The 17,102-nt window shown below is 42.9% G+C and overlaps 2 protein-coding genes across 6 annotated transcripts in view; one reads left to right on the top strand and one right to left on the bottom strand.

The window, feature by feature from the left end:
* LOC122867428 (microfibril-associated glycoprotein 4-like) overlaps nucleotides 1-17,102 on the top strand; it is a 439,962-nt gene that overhangs the window by 412,349 nt on the left and 10,511 nt on the right. The window lies entirely within an intron of this gene.
* slc16a12b (solute carrier family 16 member 12b) lies at nucleotides 915-14,296 on the bottom strand. 5 transcript variants are annotated; one of them, XM_044178212.1, is made up of 8 exons: nucleotides 14,163-14,296; nucleotides 11,149-11,561; nucleotides 7,556-7,659; nucleotides 7,330-7,473; nucleotides 6,547-6,846; nucleotides 5,589-5,982; nucleotides 3,980-4,239; nucleotides 915-2,335 (listed from the first exon to the last, which is right to left on the bottom strand). In XM_044178212.1, the coding sequence occupies exons 2-8, from the start codon at nucleotides 11,259-11,261 to the stop codon at nucleotides 2,094-2,096; spliced, it is 1,557 nt and encodes a 518-aa protein (XP_044034147.1). In that variant the 5' UTR covers nucleotides 11,262-11,561; nucleotides 14,163-14,296; the 3' UTR covers nucleotides 915-2,093. The 5 variants fall into 5 exon arrangements, with proteins under 5 accessions (XP_044034147.1, XP_044034146.1, XP_044034145.1 ...); XM_044178211.1 differs by lacking the exon at nucleotides 14,163-14,296 and adding an exon at nucleotides 11,873-13,343; XM_044178210.1 differs by lacking the exon at nucleotides 14,163-14,296 and having other exon boundaries at nucleotides 11,149-13,343.

Genomic DNA, 17,102 nt, shown 5'->3' with positions numbered 1-17,102 from the left:
CAACCTGTATTGTTGGTTACTTGCCGTGTAGAGAGCTGAAGTGAAACCTGAACTTCCAGGTTCTGTTCCTGAAGTAAGAAAACCTCATTCAAAATCCCATTGACATTTGTAACAATTCTAAAAAGTAAAACTCCAGCCTGGAAACAGATCTGTTTCACATGTTTAGATAACAAACATACAAACATGTTTTTTCACCTGTTGTCATGGTGACTATTGTCACCTACAGAAAGTTTCAGAAACAAGTTTCATTTAAAATCCATCTGAGAAAAGATTTTTTTCTGTTAATCAATACCTGAGTTAAAAACCTTTGTTTTTTTCAAGTCTTTGTTCCTCTGACCTTCACTGAAAACATAAAGATCATTTCCACGCAACAAAATCAAGTTCTGATCGACTTGTTAATAAAACTGACTGAGAGCAGCAGCAGCTTCTGTCCTTCTCAAGCTAAAAACAACATAAGACGTGTGTTCGGCTTCTTTCTTTAGTTTGATTCTGACATTGCATTCAGGGTCACATCATCATCCGGAAAGCTTCACTTTAAAAATCCTACGGAGTCAAATTTCTGCCAAACTCTGTGCACACTGAGGGGGATCGTAGGCGCACAAAACACTCAGATGTGATTTTAAAGCAAAACGAAGTACATTAATAACGTACATTTAATGTTGTTCGCTCAAAATGAACAATAATTTCCTCTACAGTGCATAATATTTAAAATACCTCAATAAAAACAAAAATCAAAGTGAAATACAATACACATTATATTTTGTATGTGTCATAATTAATATCCACCTCTTCATTTTGTTTTCTGTTTTGTGTTGTGATTTGATTTTATTGTGACTTCAGTTATTGTCCTTTTAACAAATGTTTTTTATTTATTATGACACAGTAAACAGAAAGAAAACACACAACAATGTGTATTGTATTTCATTGACTTGTTTTTATTTAGGCATTTTAAATCTTCCACAGTGCGGAGCCCTGTCGTTATTAGAGGATAAAAGTTTGGATAAATCTCTCAAATTAATAATTTGTTTTAAAGAGGCAAAACATTACTGAAGGCACTGATCAAACGGGACACACTTTAGCAGCGAAGGGCTAATTATTAATGCACCTGTGCGTCTCACATTTTATCTGCAACGTTTGTCTTCTGTAGGGCTGCAACTGACGATTATTTTCTTAAATAATCAATCCTCCATTTGGTCTGTAAAATATCAATATAATATAATATCACAGTCTCTCAGAGTCCAAGAGGACGTCTTCAAAGAGATTCAGTTTACTGAGATAAAACAGGAAAAATTCACATTTAAACAGCTGGAACAGGTGAACTTTTGGCACATTTTCTTTAACGAATAATTGATTATGAAAATGGTTGCTGATTAATTTTCTGTTGATCGATCATTTCAGCTGTATTTTAGCACTTGACAGTTTCTGATATTTATTGATATGGACACGTTTTGGTTGGCATCAAAGAAATATTAAAGTTTAAAGAACAGTCCTGTCTGTTGATTCCCTGAATAAAGACACTTTAAAGAGCAACTTCAAGTTAAATCCACTGAGTTATTAAATTATATTTACAGTCACTTTATTACACAGCTGAAGTCCATTCAGTCACACTGCAGCTCGACCAGTGAGCGACTCAAAACAAAAACTGTCACTTAGTGTTTCTCAGACTCACTGGTGACTTGAACATTTTTAAGTTAATATTTGTGTTTTATTTTCATTATTTCATGTTTTTGTTCCTGTTTGAGAACACGAGTAGCTGCCTGTTAGCTTGTGTGCTAGCGTTAGCGTCTCTGCCTCATCCACTTTGTAACCATGTTAAACCCGTACGATTGTCCAGGTGTCCGTCACGGTCATGTGACCGAGCTGAGGACGAGCTTGTAGCTTTAAAACAAATAATAAGAGGCACTTTTTCCATACAGGAAGTTTCTCTCCCGTCACTGCGAAATAAAAACATTCAACTGGCCTTCAGCAGAGTCTAAATAAATCCACTTCCTCTGACGTGATTGATTGACGCCTGATTCGGCCAATCGCAGCCCTCGTCACTGACTCCAGTTGTCTCTGGTGTCGATAAACGTGATTGGTCGTTACCTCTGAGGCTACGAGGCAACGGCCTGGCTGACCGCCTCCTTGTTGAAGGCGATGAAGCAGTCTGATTGGTCGGACAGGCTGAGGGGGAGGGGCTCGTGCTTGGTGTCCTTGGTGATGGCAGTCAGCTGGCGCGGCGGCGGCAGCAGGCGTATCCCGGTGATGGTGGAGAGGACGAGCGAACTGGCCAGCATGGCGGCGCCACTGAGGAAGAAGGTGGCCGTGTAACTTCCTGTGACATCAACCAGCCAGCCTGCAGGAGGAGAAGAAGAACTGATTCAAGACGGTGGAATAAATATCTGATCATATCGGCTCTGAGTTTACACAACTTAATAATAATACTGGATCCACTGAATATGAATTGTAGCTTTAAGATATCAGCTCTGCTCTTCGAGTTATATAAGGAGGCCGACAGGAAGCTGTTATCTTCTGCTGAGGCCTCAGAAACCAGCTTTTTTTACTCTGTTGGCTAATTCCTGATTTCCACACTGCTTATGACAATATTACATCACATCCTGCTGATCAATCAGTTTTCACATTGATCTCTTCCCTCCAGGCAGCTGTTGGTTCAAGGCTGAAGGACCCAATAGATAAAAACTGACAATACTGTAATATTATTTCTCTTATCATCTATTTATGTCTCATTTTTTGACAGCAGCATATTTCACAGTAAAGATACTTGCTAAATTAGTCGACTGCCTTCACAACATTCCTCGGGACCGTAAACAGACCTCAGACCTCAGACCTGCTGCACTGGTTTTATTACCACTGAGAGAAACTATCAGTAAACATGGACGCTGTAAAAAGTAACTACGCACATCTACTCACGTACAATGTTAAGGAACTTTACTTAAGTATTTCCATTTTAAGCTACTTTCTACTCCATCTCAGAGGGAAATGTTGTACTTTTTACTGCACTACATTTATCTTTACAAAATAAAATTTTACATCCAAAGCCAAAGATCAATTTACACATTTTGATGCTTTGTTTTACATTAAAGTATATATGAATCCGTAATAATAATCCAATAACATAACATATATGATATAACATCCAAAAAAGGGAATAATGAGTACTTTTACTTTTGATACTTTAAGTGTTTTGTTGCTAATACTGTTGTACTTTTAGTAAAACTTTGCATGCAAAACTTTAACTTGTAACAGAGTATTCTTATGTACTGGTATTGCTACTTTTACTTCTACAACTAACCGCGTTTCCACCTCAGAAACTTTCCCCAGGGACCAGGAACCTTTGGAAGAACTCAATGCGTTTCTACCGCAGGGACCAGGGTCTAAATTAAGTACCGGGGACATTATTTTACCCCCCAACTTTTAGTTCCTTGAAAAGTAGTTCCTGGGAATAAACGTTCCTGGTACTTTGGGTGGAAACGCAGCTTAAGTAAAGGATCTGAATACCACTGAACCAAAACAACTTTAAAGGATAATTACATTTTATTTCGACCTGCTGTGTTTCCCATAAATGTGTCTGTTGTGACTCTCTGGGTTGTTCTAACTTTGCACGTTGTTGTGGAGATTCGAGGAAACGTGGCCTTGCACAAAAAGTATATCGTACATCTACACCAGCTTTCCAAATAAACATATTACATATTATATTTACATGAAATACACTGGAACTTTCCTTTAGGATGAGTACTGTAGTTTTTATCTGCTGTCAGTAACAGCTGTAATGTAAAATAGAAAAGATGTTCAAAATATTTACAAAACCTTGACTTTGATACATTTAAAAAGGAAATTTGTCGGAGAGTCCTTAAACACACTCAGTCTTTGGTCATTAATCTGCAGATTCAAAGTTATTTTCGGACAACATTTGGCAGCAGCAAATTGTAAATGATCAGTGATGTAACGCAGTGGGGGTGGGGTTGTTTCGATTCCTCACCTCCGATTGGTGGGCTGATGAGGTAGGGGATGGCGTGGAGGAAGAAGACCACGCCCAGCGCTGAGGACAGGTACGGAGCTCCCACCAGGTCTGACGTCACCACGGGGATTAGCGCCACGTAGGCGCCGTCGAAGTATCCGTAGAGGACGGCGAAGGGCACGAGGAGCGAGAAGGAACAAAGCAACGGAGTGAAGAGGCAGCAGAGACCCTCCATCCCCACCGAGAACACGTAACAAGCCAGACGGTACGGCTTCAAACACCTGAGAGACGGACAGAAAAACACGTTTCATATTTCAGACCACAGGAGATGAAAACAGACTTCAACCATCCTGAGAACAACAGGAAGGAGGCAGTTTACTGACGCCATCTTTTATTTCTTTGAACAGCTCGAACCTCCTTCTGACATCAGAACCTTCTGAAATGACAATCCGAGATCCGTAAAGTTTCCATCCAAATTCAGCTCAAAGTTTCAACAGAAACTCGTGCAAATAAAACGTGACGCACTGCTCGTCTCCGCCCGCTGCTGCTGCGAGAACGCGAGCTGATTGGCTGATGGAGGTGAACAGCTGGTGGAGCTGATCCTCCAGCCGCTGCCGTTAAAGCGTCGCAGAAGAAGAAGAGGACGCAGCGAGACGACGCCATTAAAAGCTCAGACGATGGGAAACATGATGGAAACGTGACGTTTCTGTTAGCTTCATGTGTTCGTGTGAGGAAGGCTCCAGCCTCCTCATCGCTCCACACAGCTGATGCTCTCAGCTCTTCAGGCTTCATGACTTCAGCAGTTATTCACTCACAAACAGCTTCCACGCCTCGGACAGGAAGCTCTTTTACACGTTTACACTTCTTCATACTCACCTCAGTGATTGGTCAGCTGCGTGGAGGTGAGAAAGGAGGCGGAGTTTGAACAACTATTTCTGTCACTTCTGATCACAACTGATGAAGGTCTTCCAGGAGAGACTGTCTGAAAATGTGCAGTCATCTACATTTGTACAATTCATAAACAATCTGACTCGTATAAAATGTTATTTCTTATTATCTTACGATTCTGAATTGATTCATGAAATCGATCCTTGTACAACCGTAACACCATTAACGCCGTCACTCAGAGACCGACGTTAGCGGAGTGCAGCACTGAACTGCAGCACGACAAACATTTATCCAGTAAAACACACCTTCATTTCATTATTCTCATATCCAACCACAACTAACAACTTTTTATTATCGACTTTTCAATTCATCTGCTGATTATTTTTCCAGTTCTTTTGGTTTCTAAAATGTCAGAAAATAGTGGAAAAAAATGTCCGAAGCAGAAAATCTTCTCAAGTGAGAAAGGTTTGAATTCATCCTTGAAAAGTGACTTAAGTGATTAATTGAATTTTAAAATATTTGCTGATTATTTTTCTAGCGATGGACTAATCGATTAATCGACTAATTGTTTCAACTCTACTCTCTTGGGAGGAGACTGTGACACGTCTCCACATCATTGCAGGTCATTTATTTGACTTTATTTGGCAGATAAAGCCCTGTACTGTTCATACGCAGAATATTAAAAACGTTCTCTTTGACGTTTAAGTTTCAGCTCAGTAAAGGTCCCCTCACTGACTCGTACCTCCGGTCCGTCAGCCAGCCGAAGGTGATGTTCCCCACGATGTCGATGACTCCCAGGATGGACATGAGGAAGGCGGCCTGCTGGTGGCTGACTGCGACGCTCAGAGCGTAGGGCACCAGGTAGACGAAGGGGAGGCTGCAGCCGCTGGCCAGGAACAGGAAGGACACGGCCAGGCCCAGGAAGTCCGGCAGCAGCAGGAACCGGTACTCCTTACTGGACAGGAAGCAGGAGCTGAAGTACCGTCGCCTCTTTAGCTGAGGGGCGGGGTTTCCAGACAGCAGAGGCAGCGGCGACAAAGATGAAGGCGACGATGACTTGCCTGATGGCAAAAGGCTGTCCTCTGATTCTTGGGACAGTTTTACTGCGAGCTCGGCGTCCTGTGACGAGACGTTACCTGCATCAGGAGACAGAGAGACAGGGAGGTGATGATGATGATGATGATGATGATGATCTACAGAACCAGAGCTCGTCTCTCAGAGAGCTAAATCATTTTTAACAGTAGATTATGTCTAGAAATGTTTCATCTGCATCAAAGTACACAGTGATAATCGAGCATGCTGATTGGCTGATGGTATTTGTGAGTTCTGGAGAAAATATTCTGTCGGGGAACATTTTGACTTTGTACAAGGATGTCATGTAAGTGAGACTCATGATCACTGAGTTTAAAGTTATTATATTTGGTCGTTGGTAGCTAAGATACAAGTTGGTGGTAAATACAGTTTTCAGAGTTGTTGCTAGGTGGTTTCTATGGTGTTCAGAGTGGTTTCCTGTTGCTAGATGGTTACTGTGGTGTTTGGGGTGGTTGTTATGGTGATTCTGGGTTTAGTGTACTGCATGGTAGCTACGATGTACTATGTGATAGTAGCAGTCAAACCAGGAGTACTAGTAGCACTGTGGGTGTATTTGTACTCAAAGTACTGTGATAAAGTAGTGTGTGTTGTACAGCACTGCTCCTCACCAAGTCTCGCCTCCCCCACTGACTCCCCCTGCTCTCCCTCCACCTCCTCCTCGTCCTCCCGCAGTGCGATTGGTCGGAGCAGCGCCCCGCAAACACACAGGTTGGCGACGAAGGCGCTGAGGATGAGCAGCGCCCCCCTCCACGAGTACAGCTCGATGAGCACCTGCACCGCCGGCGCCAACACGAAGGTGCCGATCCCGCTGCCCGACATGGCGATGCCATACGCCAGCGCCTTCCGCCGGTGGAAGTAACAGCCAACCATGGCGATGGCCGGGGTGTAACAGAGAGCGAAGCCCAGACCTGGAAAGTGAGGACATTTTGAAATGTGAGGACATTGTTAGAAAATTAGGACATGGTTTTGGAAAAATACAATATTTAATAAGTGGAGAAAGTTTTGGAGAAAACCTTGATTCTGTCGGGGAACATTTGGACTTGATGATGAACTGCTCATTATTTGATGTAAGTTATTATATTTCTATAGTGCCAACTATAGAAGAAGTTCTAAATCTAAATTTGTTTGCAACTGCACAATGTGTTCAAGACTTGTGGGACTTTATGTGAAACAGGCCACGCCAACAGGGTGGCATATCCAAAAAACAAATTCATAATCACAGAAATATTTTATGTATGCAGCCAAAGAATGTGGTAATAAAGAATTTAGCTGCTACGTCTCAAAGTTCAGGAGTTACACGTAGAAATGTTTCTAAATGGCCACAGGGTGACGCTATCTGCATAAAAAGAGACATCGTTTTGAAAGTGAGGACATTTCTTGTGTGTGTCCACCTGTCAGGACTCCCATGCTGAGGTAGAGGAGCTCCAGACTGGTGGCGAAGGAGCTGAGGAGGAGCCCACAGGAGGAGAGGAGCCCACCGAGCATCACAGCCACCCGGCAGGACCAACGGTTACCAACCAGGCTGCCAACAGGAGCTACACACACACACACACACACACACAGTCAGCTGTTTGCACATGGACCCAGCTGATCCATCAGTGCCGCTGCAGTACTGACCACAGAGCATGGTGGTGCAGTCCACCAGGCTGTGGATCCAGGCTGTAGAAGAGTAGTCGGCTCCAAAATGAGCCTGAAACTCCACGAAGAAGATGGAGACGCACCTGCAGACACACACAGGAAGTGACAGCACTGATCAGTCAGTGATTGGTGATCAATTATTAGTCAAACAAACAACCAGTCAGTTCTGAGCCTGCTGATATCGTCTCATATCAGCAGTGAGAGAAGAGTCAGCACGGTCAACAACACAGCAGGTCAGTGCACGGTCAGGTGTGTGTGTGTGTGTGTGTGTGTGTGTTGTGTAATGTGTAACAGTGCAGCACGTGAAGACAAACCGAGCACTTTCAGCTGATTTCTGTTCTGGACCTCAGAGTGTGAAAGTCTCCGTTATGTAAGAGCTCATGAACACATGAACGCTGCCAGCCTTCCTGTCACTTATCTTCCAGCTGTGAGCGGCTCGTTGGAGACGACCTGCGTCTGAGATCAGGCGGCGGCAGGTCGGACAGTTTCCAGCAGGAAGTCCCAGTAATACTGACATCCTGTCAGATCCACCGGGAGGCCGCCTGCAGTCTGCAGACCTGTTCGGATAATTATGGCCGAAGAAGTCGTGTACACGCGTTCTGGATCGCTGATGAAGTTGAAGCAGAAGAGATCCCCCTGCTTTTCCATAAAGATGGACAATAAACAATAATAATCTACTTTTCACAGCTTTTTATTTGTTTTCGCTGCACAATAGTTAGAACCTGGAATTCTTCCACATGAGACTAATATTCTGCAATCTTGCGTTAAATATTACAATTACACAGAAAATTAGGATTTTCTACAAAACGTGGTGTTTGTAGTCAGAACTGCCGGCAGCCAGGCGTTTCCCATCATGCCCTGGGTCTGCAGCTGCGGCTCTAAAAACGCGGCCGCCTCGATCTCGTGAGCTTCCCGTTGGCCACGTGTGCGTGACGTCAGAGCAAGTCGGACACAAATCTAACTGCGATCGCCGCTGATCGATTCCGCGCAGACCTCTTTAAGCATTGCATTGTGGGAGAACAGTGTGCATCAACAGCACACTTAAAAATAAGTGTTAATTAACACCACAGACTGAACTGCGAACATGTGTGCCAGCGGTCAGAGCAGGAAGAGGGGAGGGGCTGATGAAGGTCGAAGGTCACCGAAAGCGCCTGTCTGATTCCTCTGAAGTCTGTTTGAAGTTGACAAAGAAGAGCAACGTGAACACGACTTCAGTGCTCTGCATCGTGTTGCAGCAGCTTTTCATAAATCCTTCACTAAGACAAACAAAGTTCCTCCCGAGTTAAATACTAACCGGTTTCAAGTTGTGAATGTTTGACACATTATATATTCTTCTTAATGACTCACCTTATTACTTGTGTTTGGTATTTTTATTCTTTCTTTTGTGGCCTGTTGATTGAAGTTTCTCCTTTAATTTCTACTTGTATTTGTGTTCGTATTCATGTTATTTGTCTGGACTCGTGTGGATGTGGGTGTTTGCCTGAAGAAGTAAACGTTGCTCATGAAATGAAGGGAGTTGTGAGTCCCTGTGCAGGTGCTCCTTGTTGATGTTTCTGACTGCACGAGGAGCTCCTGAACGCACCGTCAGTTCAGGTCTGTAGGAACATGTCAGCAGAACGTGTCGCCTCTCTGAGGTGACGTAACAGAAACAGGTGTTTGTTCAGGTGTCAGAGTCTCACACTGAGACCTTCAGAGCTTCACTTAATGTATCACAGCCGGTCAGTGAACACACACACACACACACACACACACACACACACACACACACACACAGTCCTGGAGGTCAAGCAGTTCATTGTGAACTGTCCCTTTACAGCAACACGAAACCAGACTGACATGTTAGATTTCAGTCTAGCTGAGTCAGAGGACGATATATTAGTGTTACATTTTGTAGCAAAATGAGAATTCACAGATTTGGGGGGTAAGCTTGGTGAACACATGGAGGAAGCTATTGTAGCCTTGATGCTAACATCCAGTTTTATTGAGTATGAACAGCTCCACCACAGAGACCTGGTTCACACAGTTAGGAGACAGGAGGACGTCATGCTGACAGCTTTAATGCACTGGACACTCGCTGTCCCGTTAGCGACCGAGCTAAGCTAACGGGCTCCTTTTCCCTCTTCTCTGGTTGTGCTGAGGGTTACAGGTTTGAACCGCTGCTGTTGTGTTGCAGAATCAGTTTCATCTGCAGGATGAACATGAATCTGCTTCCTGATGTGGCTGCGTGACGTCACCGCAGCAGAACAACCACAAAGACAAAATGAGGCGTTTAGCAGCTGTAAGTGTTAAATTAGCATAAATCATCTCGCTACACAATAACGCGTCAATAAAGAAAACAAAATTAGGGCTGCAACTAACGATTATTTTTATTATTGATTCATCTACTAATTCTCTCCAACAATAGATCAGTAATTTTGTCTATAAAATAATACTGAAACATAGCATCGTTTAACACTTCCAGCTGCCGAACGCCTCATTTTCTCTTTTTATTCTTTTTGTTGTGTTCGACTGAAATCATCGGAAACATTTTTATATAAATTAACGTTTTGGAAAGCAGGATTTTACAGGCAGAGAACTAACGATTATTTTCAATATCAACTTATCTTCTGTCCAAAACAAAGAGATTCAGTTTACTGTCAGGAGAATCCTAAAATCTTCACATTTAGGTGAATTTATCGATTATCAGAATAGTTTCCAGATACTTTTATTGTCAGTCAACTGAATGACTAATCGTTTCAGCTTTAAACAAAATACAACAATATATTACTGTCAGGGCTTTTCTGCATTTAATACTTGTGTACTTTTACTGAAATCCAGTTCTGAATGCAGGAGTTTGCGTTCTACATTTCTGCTGTTGCAAAAGAAGTAAAGGAACGTTAAGCATGTTGTTGACCATCAGCTGTAAGACTGTGTGTGTGTGTGTGTGTGTGTGTGTGTGTGTTGACAGCAACACAAGCTCTCTCTCTTCACATTAGTAAAACAAGCTGCCTGGAAACAAGCGACACTCTGAGTTTAACTATTCATAGCCTGTCCGAGCCACTGAGCTGTTACTGGAGCTGGAGATGTGGCTGCGATGTGTTGATGCTTACAGATCAGACGTTACAGAAGAATGTCCTGCAGGTTTTATGTGCTTCGCTCCAGTAGAGGATCGTGTTTCTGAGAGGGTGGATGTTAAACCTGTTGGACCTGTGTGTCGAACACACAAACACACTTGGGCTGCAGCTAAAGGTTATTTGATTTTCAGATTATCATCAGTTAATGATTTGGTGTACAGGTGACATCTTCGAATGTCTTGTTTTGTCCAAAACCCAAAGAGATTCGGTTTATAACCACAGACGACCAAGAAAATCCTGAAATATTCCCACTGAGGATGCTGGAACCAGACTGAGAGCCTGCAGCCACGCTGGCAGCTCTGCGAGGCTGCACTGAGACACAGTGGTGCTCTGGGCTGAATGCTAACATCAGCATGTTCAGCAGGTGTAATGTTCACCATGGTCACCATCTTAGTTTGTAGACTGCATTAGATTATACAGGTGTACCTAATAAAGTGGCCATGTGTGTGTGTGTGTTACCTGGTCACTGCTCGTGTGCAGACCGTCACCATGAAGCAGCAGCCGACGATCACCCAGCCCCATCCTCCGTCCACAGGCGGCGCCACGCTGCCCTGATGCTTCCCATCAGCCATTGCTGCAGCTGCCGACTGATGTGGTCCTGAGGGGGTCTGGTCCCAGAAATGAAACCAGTTAATGAGTTTGTCTCGCTGAGCGTTCAATCCGTCCTCGTCTGCTGCTTCACCTCCGATTCTCTGGAGGCAAACTCTGAAGGCTTGTCAGACGTTGGTTCAAAAAACAGTCAATTTAAAGTGTGGAGGTGGATCTGACTTAAAGCTGTCTGCCTCTGCAGGCTGACTCCTCCATGTCAGGTATCCAGGTAGAGTCTGGGGTCACTCCTCCTCCGCTGATGGGAGATGACCGGCCGGGTGGAGCTGAGCAGGACAGCCAAGAAGAAGAAGAAGAAGAAATGGGAAAAGTTGAGTAGAAATTTTAGGATGAATAAATTAAATTGGAGTTCAACAGGATTCAGTAAAAGTGAGGAAAACAGAATAAAAACAGACGAGAGTAGAGACGACTAAAGTGTAAGAACTGATAGAACAGCATCTTCTTTTCTTTCTGTCCACTGGCTTTGAATCAACCCCAGCAGAGTCCAGCTGAGTCCAGCTGAGTCTGTCTCTGAAACTTGAGTTAAAAAGCTTCTTCAGTCAATAAGTCACCAGCCGACCCTCAATCATTAACCAACCTCTCTGCGTGAACTCTGGAGGTGATGAGATATTAACCAAGCGCACCCAGAGCCACAGGAGCGTTTTGATTTTTGTGTGTCTGCTCAGCCTCGAACCAAGCGCTCCCTCCTTTATAGCCTCAACAACATGTGCAGATGTGAACGCTTCGTTCACTGCACCCGACACCTCCCCCCGGGCCAGGGCGGGCTGTGGAGAGGACAGGCCTGCATCAGGTGTCAGGTGTCAGAAAAGGCGTCTGCCCAGACAGACGGGTCTATCTTTGTCCCACAGCTCCCGGTGTGTTTATTTATGTGCTCAGAGATGTTTACTCCCAGTAAGACAGCGGGGTCAGAACACCACACAACAGACCAGGACCAGGACGGAACAGTGTGTTGGTGTTTATTTATGTCCTGAGAGGCTTTTACTGCTAGTAAGATGGGGTCAGATACACCAGACCAGGACCAGAACTAGGACCAGATCCAGGAACAAACAGGGCCAAAGAGGACTGATCCCAAACCAGGACCAACCAGGACCACAACACTGGGTTCAGATTATATTATTTTCCTACATTTTATAGACAGATGATTTAAACAACGATAAATTGAGAAAATGGAGATACTTGAATTCACTGGAGAGACATTAACACACTTGAACTCACCTGAACACACCCAAGACACCTAAATGCACCAGTAAACATCTAGACACACCTGATATACCTGAATACACCTGATACACCATACTCTATATACAACATACTCTAGCTTCCGCCTCTGGGTAGCCAGGGGGCATGCTCGAGATGCCACTCAAAGACAGACTCCTTGTTGTCTTTGTTCGTATTGCAAAGCAGCTACGTTTCCAACAGTCAAACTGGGATATTCCAGAGAGAGGCCGAGGCAGCCGTGCAAGGGGACATGGCTGTCGACCCTCGACTGGTGCTGCCTTCGCTCAAACTGCCCCACCGAGGCCAACAGAAACTGACTCATTCTGCTGCAATGAATTTCAGCGTGGGCAGTTTTTGATGGATGATGTCGCTGACGCCAACCCCCAGGGTGTGCGTTACTATGCATGAACGTTTTACTCCAAACTTGAACAGATGGTGTGCTGGAGACCCTTCAGGATCCCGAAGATAAACTGGAAAAGACAACCAAGACCAGCAGGGCCGAGAGGGCAGATGAAGAGCTGAATAGATGAATAGTAATAGCTAACGTTATAGGCTACAGGTGGTAACCAGGGCGATGTTGGACTAATATAATGTAATACTGAGGGACAGTCAAGAGAAACTGTGTGAACGTTAAGCCTCACTTGAAGCCAACGAAATAACGAGTGTGTGTTGGATGGCGGTTTTCATGGTTGGGGGACTTCATTAATGTTACTGCAGCAGCAAGCCAGAGCATCTTTGAGCTAGCGTTAGCGTTGTTGTCATACGGAAGCTTCTTCTGCCGGTGTGTGTGTGTACCTTTGATCTTTATCGGGAACTTGAAACACAGCCAGGAAATTAGCAGACCACAGGCAGAGAAGCGGTTACATTTCTGAGTGCCTGGTCCAGTTTTGTTGTTTTCAAAAGCCCGCTGGGTGAGAATGACAATGCATCCTGGTACATGATGGGCTGCAGAAACGCTCTTGATTCTGAAAACAGTGGCCAGATGACTCACTGAGGAATATACTGCTTCAATGGACTACTTTACCATCAACACTGACTGGACATCCACAAACGACCTTTGAATTATGGTAGAAAAGGTTTCAGTCGTGAGTCATCTGGACGCTGTTTTCAGAATCAAGACGTTTCGGCTCCCATCCGGAAGTCATTCTCAATTGTGAAAATGGTCTGAGAAGACAGTTATTGTGGTGATATTAATGGTAGAAGGGCAAAACCTCTCAAAATCTCTTATCTCTTAGTTTAAGAGTTTATGAACAATTAAAATTAATAACTTTAATAGTGAAATTAAGTCCAGCTGAAGTTAATCAGTCAGGGATCATTTGATCAATTTATTTTACATTAAAAGTCAATAAATAATACTCTTAAGGCTGTAATCAATAAATCTGTCAGAACATTAGACTTCCTCTGGCTTGCTATTTGAAGGATATTTTACCCAGAATTAAAATTAAAAGCAAACATTTTTTCAGTGTAAATGTGACTTTTCATTTTCTACCATTTCACAAAATCAGTTATCATTAAATATGATCAAACATTCTGCTCTGATCACCCTGAACACTGAAACCTTCGATGTTTGTGATGAAGAATTTAGATTTCAGGGATGAAGTTTAATTAAGTCTCATTGCTTATTCATCAGACTGTGTGTGATTCCTCACCGTGTCGCAGTCAGTCGGGACTTCAAAACGTCTCAGCTTTGATTTAAAGAAGTTTTAGTTTCTGCTGCAGATGTTTGAGGACAGAGAGCTCCAGAAGTCTGTCTCTCTCTCTGTCTCTCTCTCTCTCTCTCTCTCTGTCTCTCTCTCTCTCTGTCTCTCTCTCTCTCTCTCTCTCTCTCTCTGTCTCTCTCTCTCTCTGTCTCTCTCTGTCTCTCTCTCTCTCTCTCTCTCTCTGTCTCTCTCTCTCTCTCTCTCTCTCTCTCTCTCTCTGTCTCTCTCTCTCTGTCTCTCTCTCTCTCTCTCTCTCTCTCTGTCTCTCTGTCTCTCTCTCTCTCTCTCTCTCTCTCTCTCTCTCTCTCTCTCTCTCTGTCTGTCTCTGTCTCTCTCTCTCTGTCTGTCTCTCTCTCTCTCTCTCTCTCTCTCTCTCTCTGTCTCTCTGTCTCTCTCTCTGTCTGTCTCTGTCTCTGTCTCTCTCTCTCTGTCTGTCTCTCTCTCTCTCTGTCTCTGTCTCTGGCTCTCCCACTCTCTCTCTATTCTCTTATATCTGTTTTCTGTTTCTCTGTTCATCTCTTGAATGCACAGGCAGCAATATCTGGCTGTGTCTTTGTCACTGTCTGCTCTCTGGAAGTTGTGTCATCTGTTTTCAAACATCGGTAGCATCTTTGACATATCTAGTCTAGTTAATGTAATGAAAACACTTGTTCATATAAATTAATCCAAGCTCTCGGTCTTCAGCTTTCATCTTTCTCTCTAGGGTCTCTCTCTCTCTCTGTGTGCATCCAAATGAATGATTTGTAATTGACATGTTATTCGATAGCCTAATTTTTATACAAGTAATATTGATACTGGTTTAAATATACAATTTGATAGTATTTCCCATCTTTGCTGAGCAAGAGTTTTTGTGTGAAAGGTATTAAAGGCCAATTACAGGCAGGTTGAGTTCAGTGACTGAAGCAAATAAAAGCCCAGGCTATTAATTGGAGTTTTACGGTATTTGCTGTCTTAGCCAGAATCAGACAAGGAGATTGATATCAATTTCAAATCTGTGTGTCCAATACAAAGATACACGCTCAGAATGAGACGATTTAGAGAGAATAGTAATGTTTTTAGAAGTTGAATAACAAGTGTCTTCAAGTCTGTCATTAATAAAATCAAGTGGAAATAATCAGTAGATCTTGGCAATCTTTGTAATGTAAAGTAACTTCATTATATTTTGATTTGCTTAGTACTTCTATTCCTGTGTGCACTGATGTAAAGGTGAGCAGCTGTAACAAAAGAGTTTCCCCTCGGGGATCAATAAAGTATTTATGATTCTGATTCTGATAATGAGTAAAATCAACAAGAGAAAAACAGTTAAGCTGTGCAATGCATGAAATGCACTAGCATTTATTTGTTTCTAAAACAGCTGTGAACAAACATCTTTAGTTATTATCACCCACTGTTAGTGATGCACACAACAGAATGTGAAGCTCTGTGATTGGATGTTTCTTGCCGAAATGCACCCTGGGAGTTGTAGTTGACCTTCTCCTTCAGTTTTTATGTCCACTCTGCTTCTCCTCCTTTTTATGAACCAGATATTTTTTTCTGTTGTCTATTAAATTTTTTGATTTTCTCATTTCCTGTAACATTAACTATGAGAAAAATAAATGGGACTTTTACTGCAGGCTTTAAAGCTTCACAGCAGCATGAACACGTGAATGAATCAAACATGGACAAACAGTAACATTTAATACAAATAAATAATTAAAAACTTTATTTATACAGCACTTTAAAAAGTAAACAGATAATGAATGACAATATAATAAAACAGCTGTAATATAAAATATGTCTTCATAGAAGTTATAATTGTTGACAAATACTTCACATTAATAAACACTTTAGATGTCCTCATATCTGCTTATAACTACATTACATTATAAAGTTATTTTCATATATATACTGCTTATATTTATATTTTCTAAAATCCTGTCTGCAGACGGACACTGTTAACTCATTTAAAAGTAGAACTCAGATATTTAAATAAATCAACAAAACCGAACATTATAGGCTTCATAAAAGTCGTCTTTATGCTACAACGGGTGTATTGGACTGCATTTGTAAAGTAAATTATTAATAAAACATTTTACCCGTAAAACCAAGTCTTTACTCCAAAAATGAAGTTAAAAAGATGTTGTGTAATCCAAAGGCACACACACATCAAGGAAATATGTTTCCACCTGTTCAGCGATTTGTTTTATCGGTGTGAAAAAGCAGCTATTAATTAATTTATTCATCTCAGTGTTACACAGAACAACTTACAGGAAGATAGAAAGAGACAAACGGCTAAAGACCAGGACATAAACAGAATTATCATGTTCGTACAGATGGATGTTAAGAACTGTGTATTTAAACTGTAAATGTATAATGTAGCTACAGCGGATGTTTTGGTGTTCCAGGGTTATTGACACTGTGACTGGTGTTAACTGTTCATCAGAGTGACGGCCTGCGGGTAGAAACTGTTCCTGTCTGGTTGTTTTGGCGTGCAGGGCTTGTGGGCTTACAGGTTGTGACCAGGGTGTGATGGATCTGCAGTGATGTTTCCTGTCTGTTTCCTCACTCAGGACAGGTACAAGTCTTGAATGGAGGGCAGGTCTGCAGTCCTGACTGTCCCTTAGCCTGTTCCTGTCCCTTTTGGTGGCCGATCCAAACCAGGCAGTGATGGATGTGCAGAGGACAGACTGGATTATTGCAGAGTAGAACTGAAACTAGGGAGAGAAAGCAGGAAGCAGGCTGAGGGTAGCAGGCTGAGGGCAGCAGGCTGAGGGTAGCGGACGCCAACAGACTCAACAAACTGATCCGTAAGGCCGGTGACATTGTGGGGGTGGAGCTGGACTCTCTGGCGGTGGTGTCAGAGAGGAGGATGCTGGGTAAACTACACGCCATCTTGGACAGTGTCTCCCA

Source organism: Siniperca chuatsi, linkage group LG20 (assembly GCF_020085105.1).
Source record: "Siniperca chuatsi isolate FFG_IHB_CAS linkage group LG20, ASM2008510v1, whole genome shotgun sequence".
Classification (NCBI taxonomy): domain Eukaryota; kingdom Metazoa; phylum Chordata; class Actinopteri; order Centrarchiformes; family Sinipercidae; genus Siniperca; species Siniperca chuatsi.
Note: the sequence above shows the minus strand (reverse complement) of the source record. Positions and strands in the feature narration are given on the sequence as shown.

What these genes read in the sequence shown, in the direction of transcription:
- slc16a12b (XM_044178212.1), bottom strand. Translation starts at nt 11,261, where the DNA reads ATGGCTGATGGGAAGCATCAGGGCAGCGTGGCGCCGCCTGTGGACGGA. An exon ending in TGCACACGAGCAGTGACCAG is followed by an intron (nt 7,660 to 11,148) that starts GTAACACACACA and finishes GTGTGTCTGCAG; the next exon opens with GTGCGTCTCCATCTTCTTCG. An exon ending in GGCTGGCTGACGGACCGGAG is followed by an intron (nt 4,240 to 5,588) that starts GTACGAGTCAGT and finishes TCCGTCTCTCAG; the next exon opens with GTGTTTGAAGCCGTACCGTC.